The following is a 27,786-nucleotide window of genomic DNA, read 5'->3' as shown; positions in this document are numbered from 1 at the left end:
GCACTGTGAGCTCCTGCCCTAAGCCAAGGGTGACCTCGGGGCAGGAGCAGAGCCCTGGCTGTCACTGCACAGCCATGCTTCCACCTGGAGACCAGCATGGAAGGAGAGTGGGAAACCTTCCTCAAGTGCAACAAAACAAAACCCCAGTTTTGTGGTGGCTCCAATCTGGCCTCCTCTTCCTCCGTGCTGTTTGCCCGTGCCAGAGCTGTCCTGGGAGCTCCTGTTCTCCAGGGAGGGACAGGGCAGGAGAGGGCTTTGTCCTGCATTCCCCATCATCAGCTGTGCCTTATCTTCCCACGCCACCTGAGATCTGGCTTCTTTACCTATGTTTTACCTCTCAGCCCTGACAAAAGACCTGAGCTGTGCAGAAGGGGAGATGGGTTTGCTGCTCTGTGCCCAGCCCTGTGTGTACACGTGTCACTGCTGGGACCCAGGGCCAGGCCACCCTCACCTGGGCCAGAGTGGGCTCACCTGTCCCCTGCCCAGCACCTGGCACTGCAGGGCAGGTGGAATGGCCAGGGAGCTGTGCTCTCTCTTGGTTTTGTTGGGGTGGGGTGAAGAACATTGGGTTTGCACTGGCTGTTGTACTGCAGGATGACTGAGGAGAGGGAGCACGGATGGATTTTTAAAACACTTGAATAGTTTGGAGGTGTTCAGAACTTAAATGTCTGAAAGTTTGGCTAAGGGCCAGTCTTCATCTGTGTTTGGGCAGGTGGCACATGGTTCAGCTCTCAGCCTTCTGTGATTTTCCTGCTCTGCTCCTCCAAAGGGTGCTCCACCCCACAGGCTGCTCAGCCGGAGAGCACGAGGCTGCGCCGATTTGCTGCTGGTAGAACTTTGGCCAAAGGAATCACCTTCATTTTAATCTGAAAAAGGTAAAACCGCTGTGTCCCAGGCCCTGCTCGAGTTTCTGCCTTGCAGAGCGGCAGCTCAGTGCCCCGGGACACCCGACACGGCTGCCTGCACCTGGGTGTCCCCGCGCGGCCACCTCCCGCTCCCGTCCCGCTCCCGTCCGCCGCCTGTCCCGGGGCTCGGAGGGGGCTCGGAGGGGGCTCGGTGCGAGGTTCAGTGCAGGGCTCGGAGGGGGTTCAGTGCGGGGTTTGGTGCGGGGTTCAGTGCGGGGCTCTGTGCGGGGTTTGGTGCGAGGTTCAATGCGGGGCTCGGAGCAGGACTGGCCGGCTCGGCAGCTCCCGGTTGGCTGCACGGTGAAGCTGCTGGGGAAACGTGTTGTTTTGGAAGCTGCTCAGTGGAGTAACCTCTGCCCCGAGTGATACGACAAGAAATCACCTCCTGGCCGGGACCCAAGCAAAACACGGGATTAACTTTGCCCTGCGCTGGCGTGCTGGGAGCGGTGAGAGCCGCTCCGGCAGCGCCAGAGCGGAGCCTGCAAGGATGGGAGCCAGGCTGCTGTGCCTGTGCCTCCTCACAGCCCTCCTCGGCTACTACATCTACAGCCCGCTGCCCGAGGAGCTGGCCCAGCCCGGGACAGTGATGCTCGCCTCGGCTGCCCTGCGGGCCCTGGGGCACCTGGTGAGGTGTGGGGGCCGGGAGGGCAGGGCAGGGCAGGGCAGGGGGGTTCTCGGGCTGGGGGACACGGCGGGCTGTGTGTGTGCTGCGTGTGCCCCACGGGGACGGTGCTGCACGGACCCAGGGCAGAGTGGCTGAAATGGAGCGCTGAACTGACTGTGACTGTGACAGAAGGAAGTGCAGGAACGGTTTGATCTTGCAGCCTTGAGAAAGGGCCGTTCAGAGTAACGAATGGGACGTGGGAGGTGGCTGGATCGACGAGCACGGACAAGCTTCTCTTGCCTGGCAGGGCTGAGCAGCTAGAGCCCTGCTGCCGAATCATTCCTGGCTGCCTGTGCCCTGCTCCCCCGGCAGCGCCGGCTGTCCCGGGAGGGAACACTGCGGCTGCTCTCACATTCTACTGATTTTGTGGTTTCATGGAAATCCACTGACAAAACAGGCCTGAAAACCACACAAAACATCTCTGTGTGAGACAGCCCTTGTTGGCAGGGGGTACCTTTTCATGGCTGTCCTGTCTGCAGGAGGAGGGAGGATGGGGAGTTTTCTGGTGCATGTCAGGGACTCCTCCTTTGATTTCAGGGGCTGAGGTGGTGGATGATGAGAGTGGTGAGAAAAAAAGCTGTGGTCAGCAGTGTTGGTGCGCTGCCTTGCTGCTTCCCCTCCTAAATCCCCTGCTGGAGGGAGCCTGCCAGGAGGGCAGGCATGGGCAGCTCATTGCCCAGGCACGCCCGGTGCGGTCACACTGTCCCCTCAGCAGGCCCTGCTGGTCACAGGAGCCTCCTCTTTGTGCCAGGGTGGTGTGATTTCCCTGCACGGTGGAGCTGTGTCCTCTTTGTGCCAGGGTGGTGTGATTTCCCTGCAAGGTGGAGCTGTGTCCGTGGTGCTGCTGTCCTGCCTGCCTGGGAGCAGCAGGGCTGTGGGCAGGAGTTTTGTAACTGAGCTCTCATCTCCTGTGAAACCATAATCCCAAGGGATGGGCACAGCCACAGCCCCCCTGGAGCTGCAGTGGTGCAAATTAGAGTTAGGTGGCCCTAAATTGTCCCAAGAATATCCCGAATGGCCGTGCAGTTACCGGGCAGTGACTCGAGGTCACCTGGGGCAGGGCAGTGTTTCAGAGGGCAGTCTCTCTGACTCCCTGCTGTTGGTTTGAGCAGAGGGGACAAAGTGCCACCCTCGAGTGTTCCTGGGCAGCAGAACTCTCTCGGAGCTCCCAAAAGGGTGTGCCAAGAGCCCCACGACATGGCACATCCCCTGTTGTGGGGGGTCTGGGGGAGCCCCCAGCTGGACAGCCCTGCTGGGTGAGCTCAGAGGCCCTCGGTGCCCCCTCCTTGCAGCAGGGAGGCTGGGAATTCTCCCTGGCCTGCTGATGTTTGTGTCCTGTGTCCATGTGCTGCCAAGCTGGGGAGCAGCCTCTGAGAGCAAACCTGCCACTTGCTGCGGTGTTTGGGCCCCAAATCCCTCAGGTATTTCAGGAAGTGCCCTGTGCCCTTGGTCTGAAATGCCTGAAGAAGGAACAAAACACAACAGGATATTTTTGCTGTCGTTGTGTGGCATCCCCCCAGAGCTCCCCCCTGCTCAGCCCAGCTCTGTGGAAGCAGAGACCCAGACTCAGCCCTGCTCACGAGCTGCCCTGTCGGGGTGATGGGGAGCACCCCCCGAGGGTGCCTCATCCCAACTGCTGCCCCTCTGGAACCCTGACCTGCTGGAAGCCCTGTGGGCACTGCCCCTGCCTCTGCCCGGGCACAGCCAGGCTCCCTTCCCCCTGCGCAGGGTTTGGGTCTGTCCTTGCTGAAGGGACTGGGGAAAATGCTTTCCAAAGCACAAGGAGGCCAGCCCCAAAGTGGCTGGCTTTCCTGCTACTCCATAACGCCCAATGATCTCACACTGGGACAATGAGGATTTTCAGATGAGGGCACCATTTCCTTTTATTGATGATGGCCTGGAAACCACAGGCAGCAGCCCAGTGGTTTTCCACAATGTAAATTGTCCACTTGTGGAAAACAGCTCTGAGAGCTCTGGAAACCTTCAGTGCTGGGGCTCAGGGAATTCCTCCCACCGAGGGCTTTCACAAGCTCCTTGGAGCCACAGCAGGACTCACTTTGAGATATTTGTTTTTTCAAGATGTTAATCCTTGGGGGAAAAGCAACAACTGAGACATGTTTATGTAAACTGTGTCAATGTGGTGGCTAAAATGGCAATTCTGGCACGGATATAAGTGTTTGTTTATTTTCATGGAGCTGATGGCAAGGACCTGTGCTTCCCTTTGCAGTGTGCCAGGGCCTGCCCACTCATCTCCCTCCCAGTTCCAGCACTCTGGGATTGGCAGGGCTCCCCCTGGCATCACCCGCTCCAAGCCTTCAGAGAGAGGTGACTCAAAAATGTGGTGACAGTCCCTGTCAAAGGCTGCCAGCAAGGGCTGAGCTCTGTGCTATTCAGCTCCTGAAAAAGAAGGTTTTATCATGGAATCCCAGAATCCCAGACTGGTTTGGGTTGGAAAAGATCTTAAACTTCATCTCATTCCACCCTCCTGCCAAGGTCAGGGACACCTTCCACTAGACCAGGTTGCTCAAAACCTGGTTATATGTAATGATGATTAAACAGTTAGTTTAAATACAATTTGAAGGAAAAAACATACCCCAAGCAGGGTCAGACTGTATGACTTCCACTGTCACAGTGGGAAGGCTGGAGGTTACATCTATCAGCAGATGACCACTCGTGCTGTGGGCGTTTCACATTCTTCCTGGGGACAAAAAAGCTTCTCATGGAAGCCAAACTCCAAACAGGTTCTGCACCAGGCTGGCTATTTTCTTCCTTTTAAAACTCAAACCTGCTCTGAATTTCATGTTTTCACCTTCAGATAACATGTAAGAGCTTGGCTTTATTTCCTATTGTTTCAGTTGTGGTGTGGTGAGGCTGGGGTGGGAAGAGGGTCACGTCCCATTGCCGGGGTGCTGGGGGTGGAGCCGAGGTGCTGGTGCTGGCAGCAGTGCAGGGGTGCAGTGTGCTCCCTGCGCTGTCCCCACTGGTGCCAGCAGCAGTGCAGGGGCTGTGGGTGGCTGGGTGGCTGTGGGTGGCTCTGCAGTGTGCTCCCTGCGCTGTCCCCACACCATGCTGGTGCCAGCAGCAGTGCAGGGGCTGTGGGTGGCTCTGCAGTGTGCTCCCTGTGCTGTCCCCACACCATGCTGGTGCCAGCAGCAGTGCAGGGGCTGTGGGTGGCTGGGTGGCTGTGGGTGGCTCTGCAGTGTGCTCCCTGCGCTGTCCCCACTGGTGCCAGCAGCAGTGCAGGGGCTGTGGGTGGCTGGGTGGCTGTGGGTGGCTCTGCAGTGTGCTCCCTGCGCTGTCCCCACTGGTGCCAGCAGCAGTGCAGGGGCTGTGGGTGGCTGGGTGGCTGTGGGTGGCTCTGCAGTGTGCTCCCTGGGCTGTCCCCACTGGTGCCAGCAGCAGGCCAGGAGCCGTGGGTGGCTCTCTGTGGGACAATGCCCGTGCTGATGCTGGTGGCTCACTGAGCTGGACGCTGGGCTGCAGAGGTGACCCACAGGAGCCCCAAGCACGAGTGTGAGTGTGGGCACGGAGCAGCAGCCCTGGCTCTGGCTGGGCTCTGGCCTTGCTGGGCAGCTGGTGGCAGTGTGGGCGCGTGCCACGAGCGCTCCTCGCCCTGCCAGGCTCGGGTGGAGGCACCCTGCTCTGCCCGTCAGTGTGACTTCCACAGAGCTTCACAGGTCTGCAGAGAGCATCAAACGCCTCTTTGGGAATTTAATCTGGGAGAGAATAGGCTGCCCTGAAACAGCTTCCCCTGTCTGGCGCTGCAGTCGGAGGCGGCTGAGCTGCTGGGGCTGATGCACTACATGGAGGGCCTGAGGCTGCTCACGGCTGTGGAGCTCGTGGCTCCCACGTCCGATGAAAACGTCACCGTGACAGACACGGAGCTCAGCGGCGTCCCCGTGCGCCTGTACCTGCCCCGGAGGGCACCTGGCGGGCTCAGGAGGGCCGTGCTCTACTTCCACGGCGGCGGCTGGTGCCTGGGAGACGCAGGTGAGCTCTGCACGTCGCTGCCCTGGGTCTGTGCCAGAGATCCCACAGCCCTGTCAGGCGCTGCCTTGTGTTTTGTGGGACTTGCCACAGGGAGGGGCAGGGGACGGGGGTCTCACCGGCTGAAAGCAGGGGGAGGTTTGGGAAAGTCGGCTCAAAGTGCTGCCAAGGGCAACAGGCAGGTGTGTGTCTGTGTGCTCATTCTCACACGCACTGGGCTCTCATTGCAGGCATGCACCCCTATGATCTCATGTCACGGCGGATTTCAAACGAGCTGGATGCTGTCGTGGTGTCAGTCAAGTAAGAGATATTCTCCTTCCAGATGGGATGAGGGTTTGGAGTAAATTAATCTGTTTCGATTAATCTGATTTGTCAATGTTTCTGTACTTGGTTGTGTGCTTTCCTGCTGACTTATACCTGTTTGTGAACAGAGGCTGCCAGGGTGACAGTGGAGAGCTGTGGTTGGTGGCTATTTTGGCTTTATGGAGATGGGTGGGTAATAAAGCTGGGACAGGCAGTTCCCACTTCTCTGGGCACAGAAACAAACATTCCCCAACAGGGAGATGTGAGCAAGCCCTTCTCTTTATTGCCAGCAGGTACTAACACACTTCTCTTGCCTCCCCCAGCTACAGGTTGGCCCCTCCACACCATTTCCCTGCCCAGTTTGAGGACGTGTACTCGGTGACCAAGTTCTTCCTGCAGAGCAAGGTCCTGTCCCAGTACGGCGTGGACCCCGCGCGGGTCTGCGTGGCCGGGGACAGCGCCGGGGGCAACCTGGCTGCAGCTGTGGCACAACAGGTACAGCACAAACGGTTTGCAGCTCAGAATCAGAGCCTTGTAGTCTCACGACCACTAAGAAAAGCTCAGCTGGCAGCAGACGCTGCTCTCGTGGTGTGTCAGGATGTCACAGCCTGCGGGATCGTCACAGGGCTCTGGCACCAGGCGGGCAGCTGTGCTGAGCCACTCGGTGGCATGGCAGGAGCTCTAGTGCCAGCCAGACATCTGTCCCCAAAAAAGGCTTTCTGCCCTCATGTCGGGCCTTACTCTAACCCTAAGCTCGTGTTGACTGGTTTAGGTATGATGCTTGCAAAGGGAATTTTAACTGCGTGACTCATAAAGATGCAAACAGCAGGGAAAACAAGCAAACAAAAAAACCTCACTAAATGTTGCGGTGTCTGAGCATACAGTCTGGTGCCTTTTGCACTTCTCCTTCAGCTTTATTAAATAAAGTCAGCACCATGTTGTTGCTCTCTCAAGAAGCTGTTTGGGCTGTGACTAAAACCTGGGAATGGTGGTGAAATTGCTGCGGATGCTGAAGGCAGAAAATGAGGGAGAAAATAGAAAATATATTACTGAAGAGGGAAAAAAGGTTGACATATAAGCAATGTCAATGTTCATTTCATCACGTTTTATTTGTTACATCTCTAAAACAACAGAATTACAATTGCTTGAGTTGTAACATCTCAGGGTTAAAAACCAAACAGGTGAACATGCTCTAAATTGTGTGAAATGATAAGGAGACCCAGAAACCTGAAAGTTCTGTGATGTAAGAGTAGAAATTTTCAGTAGCTATAGAAAATCTTCTGTCAATACTTCAGAAAGCATCAAAATTTCAGAAAGATTATTTCCCAAAAATCATTATCCTTCAATATAAGACATAAAATGAAATTATTTTTGATGTTCGAGAATTTTTATTACGGCATGCTATTTTAGATAACCTGCCTTCAGGTTCAGAATTTCTTTATCCTGGTTTTATTGGTAATCTTATTTTGCTCACGTTACAACACGCGTGTCTTCGTTCTTCACCCCAGATGATCTGTCAGTGTGGGAGAATCGACCCCTTTGCAGATTCTTTGCAATGGGTTCTGTTTTTTCTGCAGCTGTCGGAGGACCCCGAAGTCAAAACCAAGCTCAGAGCTCAAGTTCTGATCTACCCAGCCCTGCAGGCGCTGGACCTGGACCTGCCGTCCTACCGGGACAACGCGGACAAGCCGCTGCTGCCGCGCTCGCTGATGGTGCGCTTCTGGAGCGAGTACCTGAGCGCCGAGCCCGCTCTGCGCGCGGCCATGGCCGCCAACCGCCACCTGCCGCCCGAGGCCGGCGCGCTGCTGCCGCTCGTCAACTGGAGCCGCTGGCTGCCCGCCGACATGAGCAGGGCCCACACCTACCGCAGCCCGGCCCTGGGCGGCGCGGGGCTGGCCCGGCGCTTCCCCGCGCTGCTGGACCCGCGGGCGTGCCCGCTGCTGGCCGCCGAGGCCCGGCTGCGCCGCCTGCCCCCGGCCTTCGTCCTGACCTGCGAGCACGACGTGCTGCGGGACGACGGCGCCATGTACGCGGCCCGGCTGCGCGCCGCCGGCGTGCCCGTCACGCACCACCACGCCAGGGACGCCTTCCACGGCGCCGTGAGCTTCCTGGCCTGGCCGCTGGAGCTGGCCGTGGGCCACCGGCTCCTCGGCACCTGCCTGGGCTGGCTGAAGGAGAACCTGTGAGCGGAAACCAGCCCCTCGCGTGCCCAGGTGTGACTGGGGCCGGGCTGGATTTTGGCCGCGATCGCCGTCCCCCTTGCAATCCCCGTGGTGCTGGGGCTGGAGCGTTTCCCACCTTGTCTGGCAGAAAATCAGTGTGATCCCAACCCAGTGCTACCATCGGAACCTCAAACCCCCAGACTGCCAGGGCCGCCCTGGGCCTCCTCCTCTGGCCCTGGGGCCTCCTCCTCTGGCCCTGGGGCCTCCTCCTCTGGCCCTGCCACCTCCAGGGTCTGGTGTCTTGTCTCTGCTGCTGCTTCTTTCCTCCTTTCGCCTCTTCAGTCCGGGGTGTGTGCCCAAGGGCCAGGTGGCTGTGGGCACATGGGACCTGCTCGGTGGCTGCTTGCTGCCTGTCCCCTTGGCTCCGTGGGATGTGGCAGTGGCCCCACTGCTGCCAGGGCTGAAGGGGAGCCCCGGGAGCTGCAGGAGGCTCGGGGCAGCTGCAGGGACCTGCCCATCGCAGCTGGGGCTGGGCTGCTGCTCCTGCCCGGCACAGCTTGAGGGAAGTCTTGGAAACCCAGTGGGATGGCTGAGAAATTGTGCAAGTGTTTTGGGCTTTGCTTGTTTGTTTGTGTTGGGGGTTTTGTTTATTTGGGGTTTTTGTTGTGTTGGGTTTTTGGGTTTTTTTAAAGCACGTGTCTCACTCCTACTTCCTTTCTTTAATCCTTGCACTAGCAGGAGTGAGTGAATCAAACCAGCATTGGATATTCACTGGAAAAAGGAAGCTGTGAAGGTCCCAGACTTAGGATAACACTGCTGCATGGTCTGTGCTCTCCTTATCTGTTAAGTCATGTACTAGGTCTTCTAATTGTCCTTGAAATTTTTAATCAGATTTCACATATGATTTCTTAAAAGTAGAGTTAGCTTAGTAGCTTTATAGGCTTGGAAAAGAAACATAGTTTACCTGGCTGTGTGGATCAAATAACCTCTGAGTAAATGTTTAGTGTGTTAAATATAAACCCTAAAACTTTTGATTGAAGCATGAATACAAGGGTTGGCTGTTGGTTTAAGTAAATCAACCACTGGGCAGGTACTTCATGTATCCTGCTTTTCTTTTGCATAAAAGGTACTGAATGTTCAATAATTCTGGGTTATTTTCCCGAGTGTGTGCAGATGGAATGTGTAGGGGATGATTGCTGTTGTCCATCTCCATCCAGATGAATATAAACATTAAACTGTTTTTGATTCCAGTGCAGTTTTGTCCCTCGGGTGCCCCATCCGTCGGGAAGCAGTGGAGCTGTGCTGCAGCCAAGGGTGCTGCTGCAGACAGCCCCAGTTCCAGCTCTGCCCTCGCTCCTGCTGGGCTGGGGCTGAGCAGGAGGGAAGCAGCAGTGGTTGGGTAGGTCTCTCCTTGCCCCTTTGCACGCCCTCTGGGTGCACATCTGTGCTGGTGTGCTCAGTCCCAGAGGGTTTGGCAGTTGTTCCTCGGGTGTCCCTGCAGCACTGCCAGCACAGCCCAGCACTCACCACAGACTGGGCTCCTCTCTGCTGCCAGAGGCAGCTCCACTGCAGTTCTGTTCCTCCCACATTTGGGATTAATTAACAGCCTCTTAGTGTTCCTGAGGACAGCCTCAGCCTCTTAGTGTTCCTGAGGAAGCTGGGCTTGGGGGTTTTGCTCAGACCTTTGGTCTGATTTTCTGTACAGTTTTAGGGTCACATCCACAAGAATGTTCCCTGGGATGGGCATTTCTGGGTTGTAAATGCTAATGGAATGGATCCAGCTGGGGTTTGCAGGAAGATAACCTTGCTTAAGAGACTGCTCAGGGAGGATGGCTGTGGTTTTGATTTGGAGGGGACGTGCCCACATCACATCCCTCAGCAGGTTGCCCTGCTGTGAGCCAGAGTGGCTTTGGTCATTCTCCTGCCCCACAGCACTGGGATGTTGCTGTTAGGGCAGCACTGGGCTGAAGTCTTGGCCTCAGCTGGCTTGGTCTCCCTTCAGGGCTGCTGGAGGTGGCTGTGCCAGCCCAGCTGGAGCAAACCTGGGCCATCCTCCCTGTCCACACTGCCACCAGTACTGTGCTTCCTCCATCGTGGCTCAGGCATCAGCTGTGTCAGGGACACTGAATGCCTGCCTGTAAGGCAGGAGAAAAATTTATGTTCTAAGAAACAATGCCAGCCAAAAATTGCCAACCTTCCCTTGTGTGTTTTTATAGGAGGATGCTCTTGGAACCAGAAGTAAATGGCTTTTAAGCACCAGCACCTATGGACTCATGATTGATTGGGCTGTATGTTTTTGTTTAGGTTCCTAAAATAGACTTTTGGGATTGGAAATGCCTAGTGAGGCACAAAATGAGGCAGTGAAAGCTGCACTATTGATGTTGCTGGCAGGAGAGGCTGGAGCTGCAGTAAGCAACCCGTTTATCCACACCAGAAAACAAGAGAAACCACCACAAGGGAAGGCTTTGGTACATCTCCAAAAGCCTTCCCTTGAAGGGAGGATGGGATTTGGTGGTTGACAGTCAAGGACAAAGCTCAGCCTCACAACCCCGCTTGGAGCCAGCTCTGGGTGCAGAGATCAAACCCTCCAAGGATGCCCAAGCACAGGGAGACTGATCACAGACTCTCCTGTCACGGGGTGCAGTGGGAGCTGTGTGAAGAGAGGGGGTCATGCTTGCAGGTGAGTCTAGAAGGAAATTAAGCATACTTGAAGTATCCCCACCAATCTGGGCTTCCCCACCACCCATTTCTTAAGAATCCTTAACTTTTTGTTGAAGTACTACACTGGTTAAAAAACCCAAACCATCCCCAGCAAAGCACCACCAAAACCCCAAAGCCCAGGACTGGACAGAACTCCTGGGTGTCTGGCATTTGTGGCAGTGTTGGTTGATTGCTCCTGGTGTGCTCAGCCAGGCCCTTGTTCCTGAGAGGGGCTCGGGGAGGGCCCCAAGGCTGCCCCACCACTCACCCCACCGAGCTCTCGGGTCCCTGCTGGTTCCTGGGCTGGAGCCCCAGCAGAGCCCAGCCAGACTCCAGCCTGCCCTGCACTGGGAGTGCCAGCCACCACTGAGCCTGCTGCTGAGAGCCCAGCTCAGGTGTTCCTTTTGACAGGGCTGCTGGAAGGCAGTGGAATGCCAGCATGAGACTGGGACAGCCTGGAATAACTAAGGGATAGAAAACTGCTTAGAAATACAACCAACTGAAGCAATGGTCACAGAGCTGTAAAGCAGGGACCAATCTAAGCCTACTGAAATGACATTAAGGAGCATTTCTTGCTCCCTCACCAGTTTTCTGAGGAGTTAATGCAGCAGGAAGGAAGAAATGCTCCATTTCTTCAGCCCTATTTTATCCTTCAGTGCAACAGCAGTTGGCTGAATGAACAAGATATTTAAAAGCTGGTAAATGAGAAGCAGTGTCAGTTATTAGCCATGGGAGAAATTTTAAATCAGCATCTGTAATGCCTAAATATGAGCTGATTTATTGGCCTTGTTCACATTGAAAAGCTACAATAGCTTTTTATATATATTAATAGGGTTGATATTTGCTAACTGTGAAGTGCATCACAATAAAGAGGAGGGAAAGGCAGAGAAGCTGTGGCTGCCCCATACCTGAGGATGCTCAAGGCCAGGTTGAAAGGGGCTTGACGCAGCCTGCTCTAGAGTCCCTGCCCAAGGCAGAGGGGGTGGAATTAGTCGCTGTGGGGTTTGGTCACTGCATTAGCAGCATTATGATAATTTTCATCTTTGCCAATAATTTCTATAGCAATGCTAGTAAAGCAGGGAGCTGAGGAGCAGTGATGTGCTGCTGTATGAAGAGTTAGTGCCCCTCTTCCCCCGGCTCTGCCCTCCTGCAGCCCCTGGCTGTCCCAGGGCATGGGTGCCCTCTCCTCCGTGCGGCCCGGCTGGTTCCCCGCGGGTTCCTGTGAAGGGGAAGTGTTGCTCCCCTCTCGGCAGCTCGGCCCAACAGGTCCCGCCTTCGCCCTGACTCGTTAATGATTGAATGAAAGGCGGCGGGGCTGCCCCGGGATCGCGCAGCTCGGCCGGACCTGCGGCGAGGCAGCACCGCCCTGGCCATGGTAAGGCTCCAGCGATGGGCACCCTGCTCTTCACCCCTTCCTGAGTGGGCTTCTAACTGCTCTTCCTTCTTACCTTACAATCGATCCATCAGCTCTCTCTAACAACTTGCTAAATTAATGCATCTCTCCATACCGAACTTTCAATTATTATCGCTCTTCTGAGTGCTGATGTCCCTGATGTGCTTTCTAGATTCAGAACCTCACTAAGGTGTTGAGTTTCTCCTCAAGAACCGAGCAGACAGGGCTCAGCAGGTGCAGCCGGTGGGTTCTGAGCAGAGCAAGTGCTCTCTGTAACATTTCTGTCTCCTGGGGGGCAGAGAGGAAGTGTAGATAGAGACTTGATGGAAATGGCTTTATGGAGTTTTTGCTCTGCCTCATCATCTCCCTTCGAAATGAAATACAGCTGATCTCTGCTTTGAGGACAGAGACCTGTGAACATGTTCTTGACACCAAAACACCTTTGGAGATGCTAAACTTTGGCTTGGGTTCAGTTTGATCTATATCCTGGTTTCTGGCATTTGGTTTTCCTTGCTTTCCAGTTGTTTGCTGACATTTTATCCAAGGCTCTCACCAAAAGCTATCTGTGTCCTGTGGCAGGGACAGGTGGCTTTGCTGAAGAGGGAGAGGAGTAAACACTTGAGATCCTGCTCTATTTCCTTCCCTGTAGCTGAAAGCAGTTTTTTATCCAGCCTTTAGAAAGAAAGCAAGCTCGTGTGGTGCAGCTTTGAAGCAAGCTTTGGCAGAACACACAGGAGATGTGCTCCATCCTCCATGCAATTCTGGGACCCAGTTTCCAGCACAGCACACAAAGTGCTCGATTGAGGGCTGGGTTAATTTAACAAACACATCTCTCCTGGCTCCCCGGCCAGTTCTGAGCAGCACTGCTGCCTTCATCCCCCACCAGCCCTGTCAGCAAAGCCCTGCCTCGGTGACGAGGCAGGACCCACGGGACTGGTGTTGGGTAACAGGGGCAGATGACCCCACGAGGCTCTGACAGGGCACCCCTGGGCTGATTTCACTTTCCTGGCCCCTGGCACTGCCCTGGCTTTGGCCAAACTGGCACGCTGTCACTGATGCCTTCATTCAGGTGGTGCTCCCACTTTGAGTTCCACAGATCTTTGCTCAGGAGAGTTTTCATCTTCTTCTGTAACTCTGATCAGTGTCTGCAAGTGCCAGTCTTGTGAGTGAGAGACGTTTGAGGTCACATATCTACTTACCCTGTAGGCTGGAAGGAAATTGCAGGCTGCATTCACTGATTACAACGATGATATAACAATAACTGTGAAATGATCTTTTACTTGGGTTTGATCTTTATTTTTTTCTTTTGATTTTACAGGCTGTGAACGAGACCTGTGACTATTTTCTGACAAACAGAATACTGGAAAAGTACTATCTCTCCACCATGTACAGCCTTGAGTTCATTATAGGGGCCATTGGAAACACCATCGTGGTGTTTGGCTATGTTTTCTGCCTGAAAAAATGGAAAAGCGGCAACATCTACCTGTTCAATTTATCCATATCAGATTTGCTATTTCTGTGCACTCTGCCAATACTGGTGAACAGCTACTCCAAGGATCAGTGGGCAAAGGAGAGCATCCTGTGCCACAGCAACAGATTCCTGCTGCACGCCAACCTGTACAGCAGCATCCTCTTCCTCACCGTTATCAGCGCTGACCGGTACATGCTGATGAAGCACCCCTTCAGGGACCACATCCTGCAGAAGAGGAGCACAGCTGTTCTGGTGTCCCTTGCCATATGGATCGGGGTGATCCTGGAGCTGCTGCCACTGTTGCATTTCCTGGAGCCTCTAACAGCTGCCAATAACTACAAGTGTCTTGATTACGCCAGCTCTGGAGACCCCGTGAGAAACCTCATCTACAGCGCGTTCCTGACTGTCTTCGGCTTCCTCATCCCTCTCCTGACCATGTGCTGCTTCTACGTGAAGATGGTTCGTTTTCTCCAAGGCAGGAGCGAGCAGATCCGCTCTGCCCTGACCCTGGAGAAGCCCCTGACCCTGGTGATCCTCACTGTGGTGATCTTCTCCCTGCTCTTCACTCCCTACCACGTCATGCGCAACATCCGGATCGCCTCCCGAATTCCAGCCCTGAACGTCTCCGAGTGCACACAGGGAGTCATCAGCACCATTTACATCATCACGAGACCCTTTGCCTTTCTAAATAGTGCCATTAATCCCGTTTTTTATTTCCTGATGGGTGACCACTTCAGAGAGATGCTGATGGCCAAAACAAGACAGCTCCTGGGCAGGCTGGCAACCACTGGGAAGTGAATGAGTAAGCTCACCCCTTGTAGTGGGAGAGGTCTGGGAGGAGCTCTCTTAGGGAGAGCATTCAGCAATGTGCCATTTTTTAGATAACTTTATTTATGCAGAATAGAATAGGTATGAGCTGATTGTGTTCCTCTAAATGCACCTGTTACCTTATTGTACAGGAGACTTCTGCTGAGCTGCCTCCAGCAAGCCAGGAGGAATGCTCTGCTCGCTCCCAGCAGGACAGCAGTGGGATACCCCACAGCCCATTAATACTGTCACCAAAAGGCCATCAAGCCAGCTCTCTGAGGGAAAGCACGCTGCTCCCAGACAGCTGCTTTGTGAGCCATGACGTGGGCCTGGGCTGGGACAGAACGTGCCCTCGCACGTCCCCAGGACAGCCACGTGGGCACTCACACAGCCACTTACCCGGGTAGGGAGTTACCTATCCTCATTATAACCATCTCTCAGTGCCCGTGGAATCTATAGCCTGAAGCAGAATTCAGACCTCAGAGTTCAAACTTCATTAGCAGTGGTACTAATGAGCCAGGAGCTAATGAGGAGCCAGTCCCTGCCTGATCCCTGCAGGATCGATCAGCAGCACAAGTTTCTCTCCAGTGGACTGACCTGACTTCAAATAGAAGGGGAAAAATCAATGGAGCAACGAGCTCCTGTGAGCTTGGGCTGGCCCAGGGCTGCAGGGTGTGGGCAGCCCCCTCCCCTGCCCTCCTGCAGGCCCCAGCCCCAGGGACTCCCTAGCACAGGGAACGGCTCAGGTCTCACCCAGCTCAGCCTGGGGTCTGCTCTTGATGTGTCAGACACCTGCAATGTGCTTCACTGTGCTGGTGGCACCAGCCCCCAGAGAATAAACTGCTTAAAAAGCTAGGAGAAGTCTGCTCTGTGTTGTTTTACTTTATTTGCTGATCTCTGAGTGTCCATGACACCTCAACATCTGTCTTGGTCCCTGTCACGTGGCCCTGTGCCCCGTCACAGTGTTATCAAAGCAGGGTCTGGTCCCCAGCCCCACACAGCAGCAGCACTTCTGGGCCTGCCAGGGAGGTGACCCCGTCCTCTTTGCAGAAATGTGGAAGAAACTACTTGCTTTGGGTTTTTTTAGCACAGAGATGGCCATGCAGAAGCTCAAGGTGCTTTGTCAATTTAGATTTCCTCCTTGAGGCTGGGTCTGCTGGAAGAGGAGGCACTGCCAGCCCAACAGCATCCAGGGTCACTGCCCAGGTCTTGCCTGGGTCCTTCTGCACTGTCTGCCCAAGGAGTCCAGTCCAAGCCCCGAGGCAGGGCTGGAGCCACGGGCACACTGGGTGCCACTGCCCTCTCCAGAGGTGCCTGTACAGCATGTGGCATCCCATGCCCCTGTGTCGATGGCCAGGAGCTGATTTCTCTTTGTAAACAGTGTGTAGTGACAGTTTTTATGGATTAATACACTCAATTATTTGTTTTGCTGTGTCCATGGAGGAGAGCAGGGTCACCTGCTCCTTCTGAGTGACTGAGTCACCAAGGTTCCTGCCTGAGTGCCCACTGGCATGGCATTTACCCACGGGTGCTCATCAGCCCCAAATTGTGCTCTTCCTCTCATAATTTGCCATAGATCAGCAGAAAGGAGCAAAGGCAGAGCTCAACAGTGCTGGACAGAGCTCCCAAGGCTCCCTCACCTGCTTCCATCCCACTGGGGCAGGTCACAGCACTGCCTGGTCACCTGTCACCTGCACTGCTCACGGCCGGCTCTCCTCAGCTGGGAGCTCCACACAGAGCCCCAGCACCTCAGAGGGACTCAAAGACCTGCTGGGCTCTGGTCCCTCCCCCTTCTGAGACAGCCCTGGTTTGTACCTTTGATTCAGTGGCAATCTCTAAAGTCTCCATGACTCCCATTTCCCCAAACTGACGAGTGAAACTTCTGATCATGACACAATTAACTGTGATGCTGCTGGTTTTGCAATTAAAAATGTGACAAAAAAGAGAATATAAACCACTACGTTCAAGCTTCACAGGCATGCTCCTCTCTGCTTAATTCTTCTACTCCTGAGTGGCACATGGAGAAATTTCAATTAATAAAGCTCCAAATCACTCCCTGGTTCACCTGAGCTGGGCCGAGCAGGACCAAGGTGGGTGTAGGTGGTGGGCAGTGGGGGCAGGTTCCCCCAGGCAGAGCCACACTTGGGCTGCAGGCGCTGGCAGCAGCACAGCTGGGCACAGGCTTTGCTTCTGATTCAGACAGGGTTTTTTTGGTTTCATTTTGTTTTGTCTTTCCTTATTTTGGGTGTGGACTGAAAATGCCTCCAGAACAGGAATTCAGCTGTGAGTCAGCCTGAAAACAGTCCAAGTATGTTTTAGTGGCGGTAAGTGACCTAAAAATAACTGTTCCTGGGAAGAGGGGTGAGGGCAGGGCGAGGGGCTGGGGCTGCCCCTGGCTCTCCCAGCCCTGCAGCCACTTTCCCAGGCACACACAGGGCCAGCACACGGGGCTGTGTTCTGTCTCCCCTTTAGCTGCAGGAGCCTGTCTTTGGAGGGAATTCACAACCAGCTCCACACCCACAAGAAAACACGTGGATCTATTTCTTATTCGTTCCAAACCCTACCAAACCTCAGGTTCTCTGCAGCCTGGAATGTGTAAAATGTCCTACCATGTTTTTCCTGACATTTAGAGGGAATTTCCTGGGTTTGCCTTTGTTCCCATCACCTTTTGCCCTGCCACTGCCCAGGCAGTGCTGCTCTGGGCTCAGCTGCCTCTGCTCCGTGCCCCAGCTCCCTGCAGTGCTCTGTGCCACAGCAGCTGCTGCTCTGCATTGTTTTAACAATGATTTGTAAGAGCATGGCTCCAGAAGAGCAAGGCTGCCCACACAGGGGCTGTGGGAGGGCTGGCTGCCTGGCTGCCCTGGGCACCTGCGAGGAGCTGACACCAGCAGAGGTGTCCTGACCATGCCACTGCCACACTGCCAATTCAGAGTTTAACTGCTCATGTTGACAGTAATGAAGATACCAATTCAGCTGACTTCTGCTTGGTTTCAATTTGGTTTTCACTTTCTAAAAATACGTAAGCTAAAAATAGTCTTCCTGGAGCCCAGGAGAGCTTCACCCTCTGGGCAGTCTGTCCTTTGGCTGGTGAGGTGAGGTCAGCTCAGCAGCCCCCCGAGGTCTCTGGGCAGCACCCCAGGTGTGCAGGCACACTCATGGAAACACCTGGAGCTTCACCTGTTTGTTCAAGCAGCTTTTGGACCAGCAGCATCAGGGTCTGAGCCGAGCACACGATCACCTGGGGGCAGAGTGCTGCAGGGATCTGATGCCAGAGCAAGGTGCCTGCAAGACTCATTTTCCTTTCAGTTTTCTGTCTCTTATCGAGATTTTGACCCACATAAGTGAAGTGGAACGTTTAAGTGCTGCTTTGTTCATTCTTGCACTCTTGCCTCACTTCCTGACACAGCCTCATAAGAGTCACAGGATGGAAGGTCTCACAAATAACCGTCCAGATGAAGTAATGAAGTTATTTGATAAATAAAGCAATCCAGCAGTTTGCCTGCTGCCTTTTGAAATAAATCCTGTGCTCTCGGCTGCTCCAAGGCTTGGTCTTAGGAATTCTTTTCCTTCCCAGAGGCCTGCCCTGTTTGGTGACTGCTGTTCAGGGGCAGACACAGCCCACTTGCTGCTGGCCCGATTCCTTCTTTCTGATGGGAAAGGTGGGGGCTGAGCCCGGCACAGCCCAGCTGCCCAAACACCCTGGGGGGAACAGGGAGCTGTTAGCCCACCCAGGCAGGTGATGCAGGGCTGGGCAGGGCCCGGGGAGTGTCCTCTGCCCAGGTGAGGGGCCGCAGCAGTGGGCAGTGCTGACGAGCCAGAGGAGGCAATGGGTCCCACCTGCCCCAGGAGCTCCATCAGACAGGATGTGGGGCCCAAAGGGTTAAATAGGAGCCGTGGTGCTGCTTCCCTGCCTGCACAAGGATCCTGTGCTGTGTGCCACAGTGCACAAGGAATGAGCAAGCTGAACAGGTAAGAATGAGGTGACAGTTCTCAAAAGTCCCTTTTATAACCAAGTAGGTTACAGAAAAAAGAAAGCATCAAAAATTACTGCAGAATGTGGCACTTCTTGGGGAAGCCTGGTTGAGCCATCTTCTGGAGAGAGAGCTTGTATGTGCATGAGGTGCAGGGCTGTGGTGGGACAGCCAGATGGAATCAGGAGCTCCTGTAGAGAAATGAAGTGACCCAGTTTGGTTTATGGGAAATGTGCAGCAGCGTGAGGGGAAGGAACTGCTGTGTGCTGAGGGAGGCTTCTGCAGGCGCAGCAACGGAGAGGCAAGGTGCAAAAAGCAATCCTTTGAGCTGGGTCACAAGTGAAACTACCGGGAAATGTCCCCTGTAAATGGAGGGATGAGGAGCAGCTGTGAGCCCAGGCACCAGCCTGGAGCTGCCCGGGCTCTGCAGGGACACACAGCACTTCTGTCCTCAGCTGGCCTGGCAAACGGCTGGGGCTGTGGGAGTACCCCAAGGGGCTCCCTCCAGCCTTGGAATGGGAGTTTTAAATGCTATTGGGACTTTCTCTTTTTTTCTTTAGACAGTCCCCTCATCTCCTTTCCCCTGATCAGCCTATGGAGAGGCTCGGAACAAACCTGACTTCACCTGGTGGACCTTGGGCTGCTCACATCTCCTTTGTCACTGAACAGCTCCTGGCACTCGAGGGGTTTTCCATTCTCCCAAAGAAATACAGCTCCTGGGATGCCTGGTTGTGCTCCCCTGGCAGGTTTACTAGCGGAAATCCTCCTCCTGCAGGAGCACAATGGCTGGGGGCTCTCCAGAGTGAACAGCAGCCAGGGAAAACAAACATCATCCTGTTAGAGCACATTTCTACAGAGGCCCGAATTTAAAAACCTCATGCACGAGGTTCAATTGCCATGATTTTATATCTAGCAATACATTTTTGACAGGAGAGGAAGTACTTTATCACCCTAATGTTTATTTTTCTTTATGGTGTATGGGGATATTCTAGTTTCTTTGTATTTCAACCCAATATTTGTGCAGGGAATGCTTTAGCTATCAGGTGCCCTACTGCTGGCTTCTCTGAGGTTTGTGTCTATAGTTCTGTCACAGGGAATTAAGCTTTCCCTGATCCCCGAGAGCAAATTACTTTCAGTGCCCATTTGTCTTTCAGGGTGTTTTTACTTATTTCCTTTTAATTAGTTGTGCATTTCAGGCAATCGTTACAAAGTGGTGGTGCTTGGTGCTGCTCCTTTTGCTGCATCGAGGGAAGTGCCAGAGGATGCTTTAGAAGGCTTGGTTCCCACAAAGCCCCGTTGGATTCAGGGTTTGGTTGTGTTTCAGGAGGAGGGCTGTGACCCTAAGTGCCTGTCCCAGCCCCATCCCTGCCTTCCCTCAGGACCAGGGCACCTCCTCCATCCTCACCATGCACGGAGCTGGAGTTGATGAGCAGATGCTCTCTCCTCTGCTTTGATTTCTGTTATTTCCTAGAAGGATTTCTGTAGTAACCTCAAAGGATCCCGAAATGACTTTTCCTGTTCCATCAGAGATTAATTCAGCCTTTGTTTTCTCCTGCCTGCAACACCTTTGGGCAGAGTGTTTGGTATAACTTGGCAAGGGAAGAAATAACATCAGAATTGACCTTGTACCAAAATAAATAGAGAGGAATTAATGTTTAGTTACAATTATCCTGTTCTCATTAACAGTTCCTCTGCTTACTGTGACATATGAACTTCCAAGGGGTTTGGTGTGACTTTTCATATTTATGAAAGCAGCTTTTCCAGACCTGCTGCCTGTGTGAGGGAGGATAAGCCTGCTTACCTCCTAAAATGCTTTCCAGACCACTCTGTGTAGTACCCAGTATTGCTTTACACAGATAAAGATAAAAATAAACAGAGTTAAATGGTTCCTCTTAGCTACTTTATTCCTATATTGAATTATATCGGAGAAATCAGTTTTTCTTAAAGCTGCTGCCTATCATTGCAGTGATTCAGCCTGTTGTACTGATAGCATTGAATGTAAGTTTCTCCAAAAGTATTTCTTAGCATGACAGACTGGATTTTGATTCCTTGGGCTCCTTAAATCTTATTTTAAAGCAGGTTTCTGGTTCATGCCTGTAACATGCAGACTGTAAATCTGTTGAATGGACTCACTGTCTGGATGTGCCACTTCTTATTTATTTTTCTCTCCCGTTGCAATAGTATTTTTCATATTTTTCTTTATATCCTTTTCAAAAGCACAAGAGACAAAGGATGTCTTTTTCACTAAAAAAAAAAAACCCAATTAAATTTTACCTAATGATTAATTACTTGCAATCTGATTTTTATGACACGTAACTATAGTCACTACTTAATTAGAAAGAGTACAACTCCAAATACTGAGCTAGAGAAACCAGCTGGTGTTTACAGAATGAGCTGATCATTAACCCTGGCCCTGGGGGTGTCACCCTCCATCCCAGTACGCCCACTGCACCAGTTGGTCTGCACTGGGCAAGCACTGCTCAGGTTTTCTGTCCGTGGCATGGCAGGGCTGTGCCCCACTGGAATAGGGCCAGGAGCCTGGACACTGACAAAGGGGATGGGTGCTCTGTGAACAGCTCTGTCATAGAAAAGCAGATCATGGAAGCTCTTGGTTTGTGCCAGAGGGAAGTGGGTGCTGTGTTCTGTCTGTCCTCTGTGGGGTCTGTGCTTGTCACCGTGCTCTGGTTAGCTGGGGCCCATCATCCTGCTGGCAGTTCTTGAGCAATGTGTGATTACAGAAGAAAACCCTGACATTGTCTTCTTTGACTCGGCCTTGGTGAGAGCAAGACAGAAACAACACTCTTGTCATCTTCCTATAGTTTAATCTGGATTATTTTGCTTTGGGCCTGACAGGATGGGGCTGTGCATCCAGATGAGGGCTGTCAGCCAGAGAACTTGCTCCAGTGAAGTACTGTGGCCTCTCATATGCTGTGAACCCAGTGCCCTCCCCAAAATACTTTATCTGTGTTGGTTAATTCCTCAGGCTGGGAAAACGTGCAACAAAATGCTTGTTAGGAGGGTGTCTCATAGCAAAGGATGTGTCTGAAAGTAGGTCTCAACTAGACCCGTGTGAATGAGCAGTGTCTTCTGAAGAAATCAGGGACTGTGGTTTCCTGAAGAGACAGAAAGATAGATTGATTGGAGTGTTTGCAAGGCTGGAGGAAACCTTTAGGCATCCCTTCAAAGAAGTGTCAAAAGGCAGTGCCTTCACCCAGGCAGGGACATGGAGGGGCTTGGCCATCCCACAGCACCTGAGCATCCCCTTTGTGGCCAGCATCCCCCGAGCCGAGCCGCTCTCCCGTCCCGTCGCGGAGGGCTCTGAGCACATGCCCGGCCTGCCGGGGCCAGGGGAGCCGCCAGGGCTGCGATGCTCTGCCCGGCCCCCGGCCAGGCTGTGCCCTGGGGGTCAGGGCCGGTCCTGCGGCAGCTCCCCAGCCCGGAGCCCGCTCCCCGCTGGGTGCGACTGTAGGTGCCGAGCCTCGGAGCCCTGGTGCCCCGGCACTGCTGGGAGTGCCCCCCGCTGTCGGAAGCCGTGCCGGGCACGGGAGGGATGGCGGGGGACACGCTGGGTCCCCGGGCCCTGTCCCGCGGCTGCCGGGCGCTCCTGGGCAGGGCAGGGCAGGGCAGGGCGCTCCCGGCACCCGGCTGTCTGCGGGCAGCTTGGCGACACCGTGTCCCTGCCAGGGGCCGGCAGGCTCCGCGGCGCTCCCGCAGAGCCGCCGGCTGTGCTTTGCCTCCCTGCCGTGCTCCCGCTGCCCAGCGTGCCCTGTGCGGCAGGGCACTGCCCCGGCCGGGCCCCTGGGGAGGGCAGGAGCGGCGCTTCCCCCCCTGGCACACCGGCCCGGCGCTCCGGGAGGGGCGCGGCGCGGGTTCGGCTCTGCCGGAGCCGGTGAAGGGCTGTGACACTCACACCGCCGGGCAGGTACACACAGGGCGCTGTCAAACCGTGCCAGGCTGGAGCTGGGCACTGCTGGGGCTTGCTAAAACACGGCAGAATATCGCATCCTTGTTATTTAGCTAAAAATATGGGGGTCACCAAGTCACATCTGCCTTGCTCCTTATTCTGTAATATTTCAGTGTGGGCATAGGCCAAGTAGCAACAACCCTCCACGGCCACATAGGAATGAAGCCAGACTTTGAAAGGTAATTTTCATGTCCTTCCTTGGCAGGAAGGGACTGTTGCTCCCTGTCACTGCCCGCTGGTCTGTGCCCATGCTGGAGCACGGCTGGGTTACATGGTTGGGGCTGCATGAAAAGCTGTGCATTATTGCTGTCCTTTGGAAACATCTCCATGGCTGGAATCACTGTGTTCTGTGTGAAAGCAGACTCACCTTGTGCTTCCACCTGTGCCCCGTGGCAGTTTCACAGCAGAATACTTTTAAATGTGGCTGGTTTGGGTCACAGATGCACAAATCCTCTGGAAGCAAAAAGGGATACTTTGGTAAAACTCCACAGCTTTCACCGGAGCAGCCATGCTTTCAGTTAAATATTGAGAGTAAGTAGTTGCCTGTGTTTTTCCCTGAAGAATTTCTTTGTTTCTAAAAGTGGCTGTGAACTGTTGATGCCTCTGTCACTTAGGGGTCGGGCAGTGCCCCCCCCGCTGGGCAGCTCAGATCTGAAATGGCAGGTTTGGAGATGGGATCAAAGTGCCCGAATCCTGGCTGTACAAGCGTTTGGAGATGCCCCCTGTGTGCTGAAGGTGGCAGGAGGTGTGCAGGAGGTGCAGCCCCCTCCTGCCCCTGCTCTGGGCTGGGAGTGCTGCGGGCAGTGCCCCAAATGTGCTGCAGCATCACGGGCACTGTGCTGCCAGCCAGCCCCAGAGCCTCACCCAGAGGGCATGTGAGAGAAACCAGGAACATTCCCAGCAGCTAATATTTAATTTGGCTGCATCGGTGCGGGCAGGAATGTGCCTTTGCTCTGGAAGCCCAGGGAGGCTGTGAGAGGCAGGGAAGGAGGGGAGTTCCACTGGCTCTGTGCCAGGCACTGGGATGATAACAAGCAGGATTGAAAAAGAAAATGAAATAAAGTCCTAGGCCTGAAAATCTGCAAACTTCTTAAAGCTACCTTTTATTTTATACCAGGATACATTTAGTAAAAAAAAAGAAAAAGAGGGGGAAAAGGTAAAGAATACAGCAGGAATGCCTTTAGTGGTATCACTTGTTTGGGATCTACCTTTTGAAAGGGAAAAAATGCCAAACAAAGCAAATAAGTGTCTGTTGTTTCATCTGGTGCACTTTGCATTTACATATGAATTTCACTTTTGGGACTTACATGCTTTATTTTTTGAGGCAGCCTCCTCCTCCTTTATGGTTGGACTCTAGCAATCCTTCCTGGGATGGAGTTTCGGGATGTTGAGATGCTCCCACTCCTGCCCAGTGCCAGCCAGGCCAGTGTGCCCATGGCAGATCTGCCTTGGTGACACAGTTCCTCACAGAAAATACAAAAGCTGCCTAAACAACACAAGAAGGCACAAAAGGGTCAGTTTATTATTATTTCACACTGGGGTTTAATACAAAAACATGAGGATCCTGCTACAGGTTCCCATATCAGGGAAGAGACCTTTGTTTCCAATCTGGATCTGTTTGACATGACATCCAGCAGGAAAGCAAAGCTGTTATCTCCAGTGCTGGGATGGAAATGAGGAGCATGGACATTTTATCTCCTAATGAGGGAGAGATGAGATTGGCCATATGTTTCCCATACTTCCTCTGATTCAGATAATCTTTTACAGATTAACCAGAGACTTCTTATTCTTTGCAAGCAAAACAAAATGCCCCTGCCCCTGAAAACTTTAACAGTCGTTATTTTTCAAAACAAAGATGTGACCAAAATTTGGAAAAATAATAAGAAGGATGGAGTGGAGTGATTGGTCAGACACTGTCAGCTTTAATGAGAAAGAATTAAAGCTCCTGAAATGCTGGGAACAGAAACCCCTTCAGCAGCACCATGACATGGGCTGGCCTTGCTGCCTTTCTGAAGGAACTCATTATTTTAATAATTGCAGCTTAAGAAAAACTTCAGGCTTTGGTCTCTTCAAGAATAATAACCAAAAAAAAGGAAAAAAGCTGGGTAGCTCTGTCATGTGTGCCCCCATCAGGGCTCACCCTGTGCATTCTGGGGCTGACACATTTTAGCTCAATTCAGAACCAGCCCCACAGAGCACACCATGGCCTGAGTAATAACGTGCCAACAAGTGTGTCTGTGGTGAGTTTTCAGTGAGCAGCTGTACTCATTCAGCAGGGCATGAAGACTCCCCCTGCTGCATGTCTGACACCACAGGGAAGGCAGATGGGCCCTGCTCCCTGTTTGCAGCCCGGGTAATCATGTCAGATTAAATGGGGCTGTTTGCTCACAGCTCACTGTGCCTGGCAGGGCCACAGCTGCATCAAGAAAAAGGAGGAAATCTGTCATGTCAGCCAAGATTTTCAGACTAGACCTGGGCCCCTCTCCATGGAGGCCTCTTTTCTGATGGAGGCCTTGAGGATGTTGGGTTTCTGCACAGATAGCTGACACCCATGGGAAATTTCATCTTTTGTATCCCTCTGGGTGAAATTTCTGGTTACCTTTCACCCTTATTGGGGGTTTACTCTGACCAAGCTATGGAACCTCTGGAATCCCAGAGAAGGGACCAGGGTGCCTGTGCTCTGCTTGGAAAAAGGCTTCAGGATGGGAAGAGACCCCCAGGGCAGAGCATCCCTATCCCTGCCAAAACACACAAAATTTTGTGATAGGAATGGATATTTCTCAGGTGACCATTGTAATTGATTTTATTTATTATTTATTAGTGATTGAAATCAGGACTCAGGACCTGTCTCTGTCACACAGGGCAGGTCTTGGAGCAGCGTCAGTGAGGAAGCTGAGCAGACACAGAGACCTGCTCCCCACACTCTGCTGCCGGTGCTGGGGCCAAGCTGGGGCTGTGCCAGCCAGGGCTGGCTGCTGCATGCCACGAGCCAGGCTCAGGGACTCATGGAAAGCTGTTCCCTCAACTCCTGCAATACCCCGTAGGGTGGGATGGTGAATCCAGCAGCGCTCTGCAGGGCAGGAGCAGAGGGGGACACTGGTGGAGGAGCAGAAAGAAATGGCAGACAATCCTGTGCATGGCTGTGCTGGCTGCAGCGTCCCTCAGCAGTGCTTCCAGGCTGCTCAGCCACGTGTTGCACCTCCAGTTGCACCTGCAGCACGGCCCGAGCTCAGGCACTGCAGGGCCTGGGTCCAGAGAGATGGCTCTGCTCCTGGCACGGGGGCTGTGGGTATGAGCCCCCCTGCCCCAGCTGCGCGGCACAGCTGGCACAGCTGGCACAGCCAAACGGAGCCACACGGCCCTTCCCCTGCAGCTCTGCCCACCCACCCCCTGCCCCGGGCCGTGCCCACCATGGACACTGCCAGGCAGGAGCCACTGCACAGGTGTATCAAAGCTGGCATGGCCAGGGAAGGTGGGGCACCATGGTGTTTTACCCCTGCGCTGAGCCAGGGACATTTCCAGCTGGCTCTGAGTGCAGCAGAGCTTTAGGTGGAAGGGCCGCTGCCTTTGGAAGCCTGGAGTCGGTGGTAAGCCCAGCAGAAATAGCAAAAATGGGCTGAAAGCCGCTGGCTGGCGAGGCCAGGCAGCCGTTATCTGCGGCTTGCAGCAGGAAGGAGTCCCGGGCACCGCCCCAGGCATTGCCCCATTTCCAGGGAGCGCGGGCCATGGCCCGTGTCAGCGGCCAAGGGGCAGATTAATGAGGCACAGGGAGACTCTGCAGCCGCGTGTCCGTGTCCCCGATGTGGGTGAGCTCCCGTCAGTGAGCTGGGCTGCAGTGCCATGCAAAGCACTTCCTCCGCCGCGTCCTTTTTTACCAGCAGAAAGTAACTTTTGCTTCCTTAAGAAAATACATGTGCTAAGCCCAGCCCGCGGCCGTGGTTACCGCTGCAGGAGGGGCTCACTTCACTCGCTTGGCCCCCTAGGTTTGGCAAGTGTCATTCTCCGGCCTGTCACGGCTTCCCCAGGCCAGGCCACCGTCGCAGAGAGCAGCAGGCTGCAATTGGCCCCGCGGCCCCGGGGGGCGGTGGCGGTGCCAGGCGCGCTGCGGGCCCGAGCCCCGCGCAGCAGCCGCAGGTGGGACCGAGCCGCTGCCCCGGCGCGGGGCTCGCCAGCCCGCCCAGCGCAGCAGGACACTGCGGCCGGCGGGACGGACGGTGAGTTGTTCGCAAAGCTGGACCGCTTCATTGTCGTCTTTCACTGTGCTGCTTTCGCATGTGCGCCTCGCTATCTTGAGTTAGTGAAGACTGGAATAGTTTATTAGAGAAATGAACAGTAAATGCAAGATGGTTTTATGCAAGGCATGAGTAACAAAACTCTGTGGTTCTGAAGAGCATTGAAAGTTGCAGACAGACCCACCATAGACCCTGCGTGGCGCATGCTGGGGGTCCACTGGGACCCCTGTGGTGTGGAGTAGCTGCACCCTGAGTGAGCCCCAGCCCGCTCCCAGGGACACGTGGAAGAAGCACGGCGCGGGAGCCACTGCCATGGCGCCGGCATGTGCATCTTCTCTTTCTTCTGCTTTTACTACAGTTTTACCCGTTCATCACCTGTGCTGCTTACTGCGCTGGAAAAGGTGAGAGAGGTTCTCACATGCTTACAGGAGCCCTGTGAGCTGGTTTAACATCTGTTGTGTTCTGGCGGTAGAGCAGACACAGGGCGGGTGAGGCACCCCCGCCATGGCTGTGCTCCACTTTGGGTGCATTTCCCACTGGGGCCGAGTGCTGCTCCTCTGCAGGGTCCTGCCAGCCTTGGGTAAGGCAGAATGGGTGTGGGTGTCCATCCCTGGAGCTCCTCAGCCCTGCGCTGGCACTCTGGGGGCTGTTGGTTAAGCACATGGGAGACTGAAATGACATTAATCCTCTGAGAGTGGCCCTCAGCTTCCTAGCGTGAAATCCGCTGCTGCTGGCGAACGTCCCGCCAGTTTTCAGTGACTAAACACCACATTGCAGCAGCCATGGGGCTGAGCACCCACGCTGCTCCCATGGGGCTGGGGGGGTGAAGAGGTGCTGCTGGAGGGGCTGCAGCATGAGCTGCATCGAAGGAAAGAAATTGCCTTTGCGGAAGGTGCAAAAGCTAAAATGTGTATCACAATTATTTGCTGGGAATTGCACTGTGGATGTTTCTCATTTGTGTGCTTGTAGACTAGGAGAGATTATAAGTATCTTATTGCTTTCAACAAAAATAATATTACACAGTAGTTGCAGGAGGCTTTAAAACAAAAGGACAAAATGGTGTAAGGGCCAAGTCATAAATTTGTGTGTAATATTTACAGAAATGCACATGCAGATGAGATCATTAAAACAGAAACAAATGTGCTCTGGCCTGGCGGGAAGCTGTGGCTGCGTGTGCCGTGCACAGCCGCGGGAGCGGGCTCCGGAAGAGCAGGGAGGCAGCAGGGC

At 54.0% G+C, this 27,786-nt stretch overlaps 3 protein-coding genes and 1 long non-coding RNA gene across 5 annotated transcripts in view; all 4 read left to right on the top strand.

Moving 5' to 3' along the window:
• The window catches only part of LOC132331953 (uncharacterized), a 46,928-nt gene extending 45,897 nt beyond the window's left edge, over positions 1-1,031 (top strand). Inside the window, exon 17 of the long non-coding RNA XR_009487711.1 lies at positions 713-1,031. This is a non-coding gene — a long non-coding RNA (uncharacterized LOC132331953). The remainder of the gene's footprint in view (positions 1-712) is intronic.
• A 189-nt stretch (positions 1,032-1,220) lies between these two features.
• On the top strand, positions 1,221-9,271 carry AADAC (arylacetamide deacetylase). Its single transcript, XM_059855924.1, has 5 exons — positions 1,221-1,530; positions 5,337-5,559; positions 5,787-5,856; positions 6,183-6,354; positions 7,437-9,271. Exons 1-5 carry the CDS (start codon positions 1,393-1,395, stop codon positions 8,043-8,045), a joined length of 1,212 nt encoding a protein of 403 aa, XP_059711907.1. The 5' UTR covers positions 1,221-1,392; the 3' UTR covers positions 8,046-9,271.
• Positions 9,272-9,659: 388 nt separating this feature from the next.
• SUCNR1 (succinate receptor 1) lies at positions 9,660-15,253 on the top strand. The gene is made up of 2 exons (XM_059855928.1): positions 9,660-12,096; positions 13,433-15,253. The coding sequence occupies exons 1-2, from the start codon at positions 12,094-12,096 to the stop codon at positions 14,381-14,383; spliced, it is 954 nt and encodes a 317-aa protein (XP_059711911.1). The 5' UTR covers positions 9,660-12,093; the 3' UTR covers positions 14,384-15,253.
• Positions 15,254-26,416: 11,163 nt separating this feature from the next.
• The window catches only part of MBNL1 (muscleblind like splicing regulator 1), a 66,786-nt gene continuing 65,416 nt past the window's right edge, over positions 26,417-27,786 (top strand). Inside the window, exon 1 of one of the 2 annotated variants that reach the window (XM_059855919.1) lies at positions 26,417-26,541. The gene's annotated coding sequence lies outside the window, so the exon portion shown is untranslated. The remainder of the gene's footprint in view (positions 26,542-27,786) is intronic. The other variant, XM_059855902.1, reaches the window with a different exon arrangement.

The sequence above is a fragment of the Haemorhous mexicanus genome, chromosome 10 (assembly GCF_027477595.1).
Source record: "Haemorhous mexicanus isolate bHaeMex1 chromosome 10, bHaeMex1.pri, whole genome shotgun sequence".
In the NCBI taxonomy this organism is placed as follows: Eukaryota; Metazoa; Chordata; class Aves; order Passeriformes; family Fringillidae; genus Haemorhous; species Haemorhous mexicanus.
The sequence above is the reverse complement of the archived record's forward strand: the minus strand, read 5'-3'. Positions and strand labels throughout refer to the sequence as shown.

Bases quoted from the DNA above. Each gene is read 5' to 3' on its own strand.
- AADAC (XM_059855924.1), top strand. From the start codon at position 1,393: ATGGGAGCCAGGCTGCTGTGCCTGTGCCTCCTCACAGCCCTCCTCGGC. The intron at 1,531-5,336 runs GTGAGGTGTGGG...CTGGCGCTGCAG, and splicing joins TGCGGGCCCTGGGGCACCTG to TCGGAGGCGGCTGAGCTGCT. The intron at 5,857-6,182 runs GTAAGAGATATT...TGCCTCCCCCAG, and splicing joins GCTGTCGTGGTGTCAGTCAA to CTACAGGTTGGCCCCTCCAC.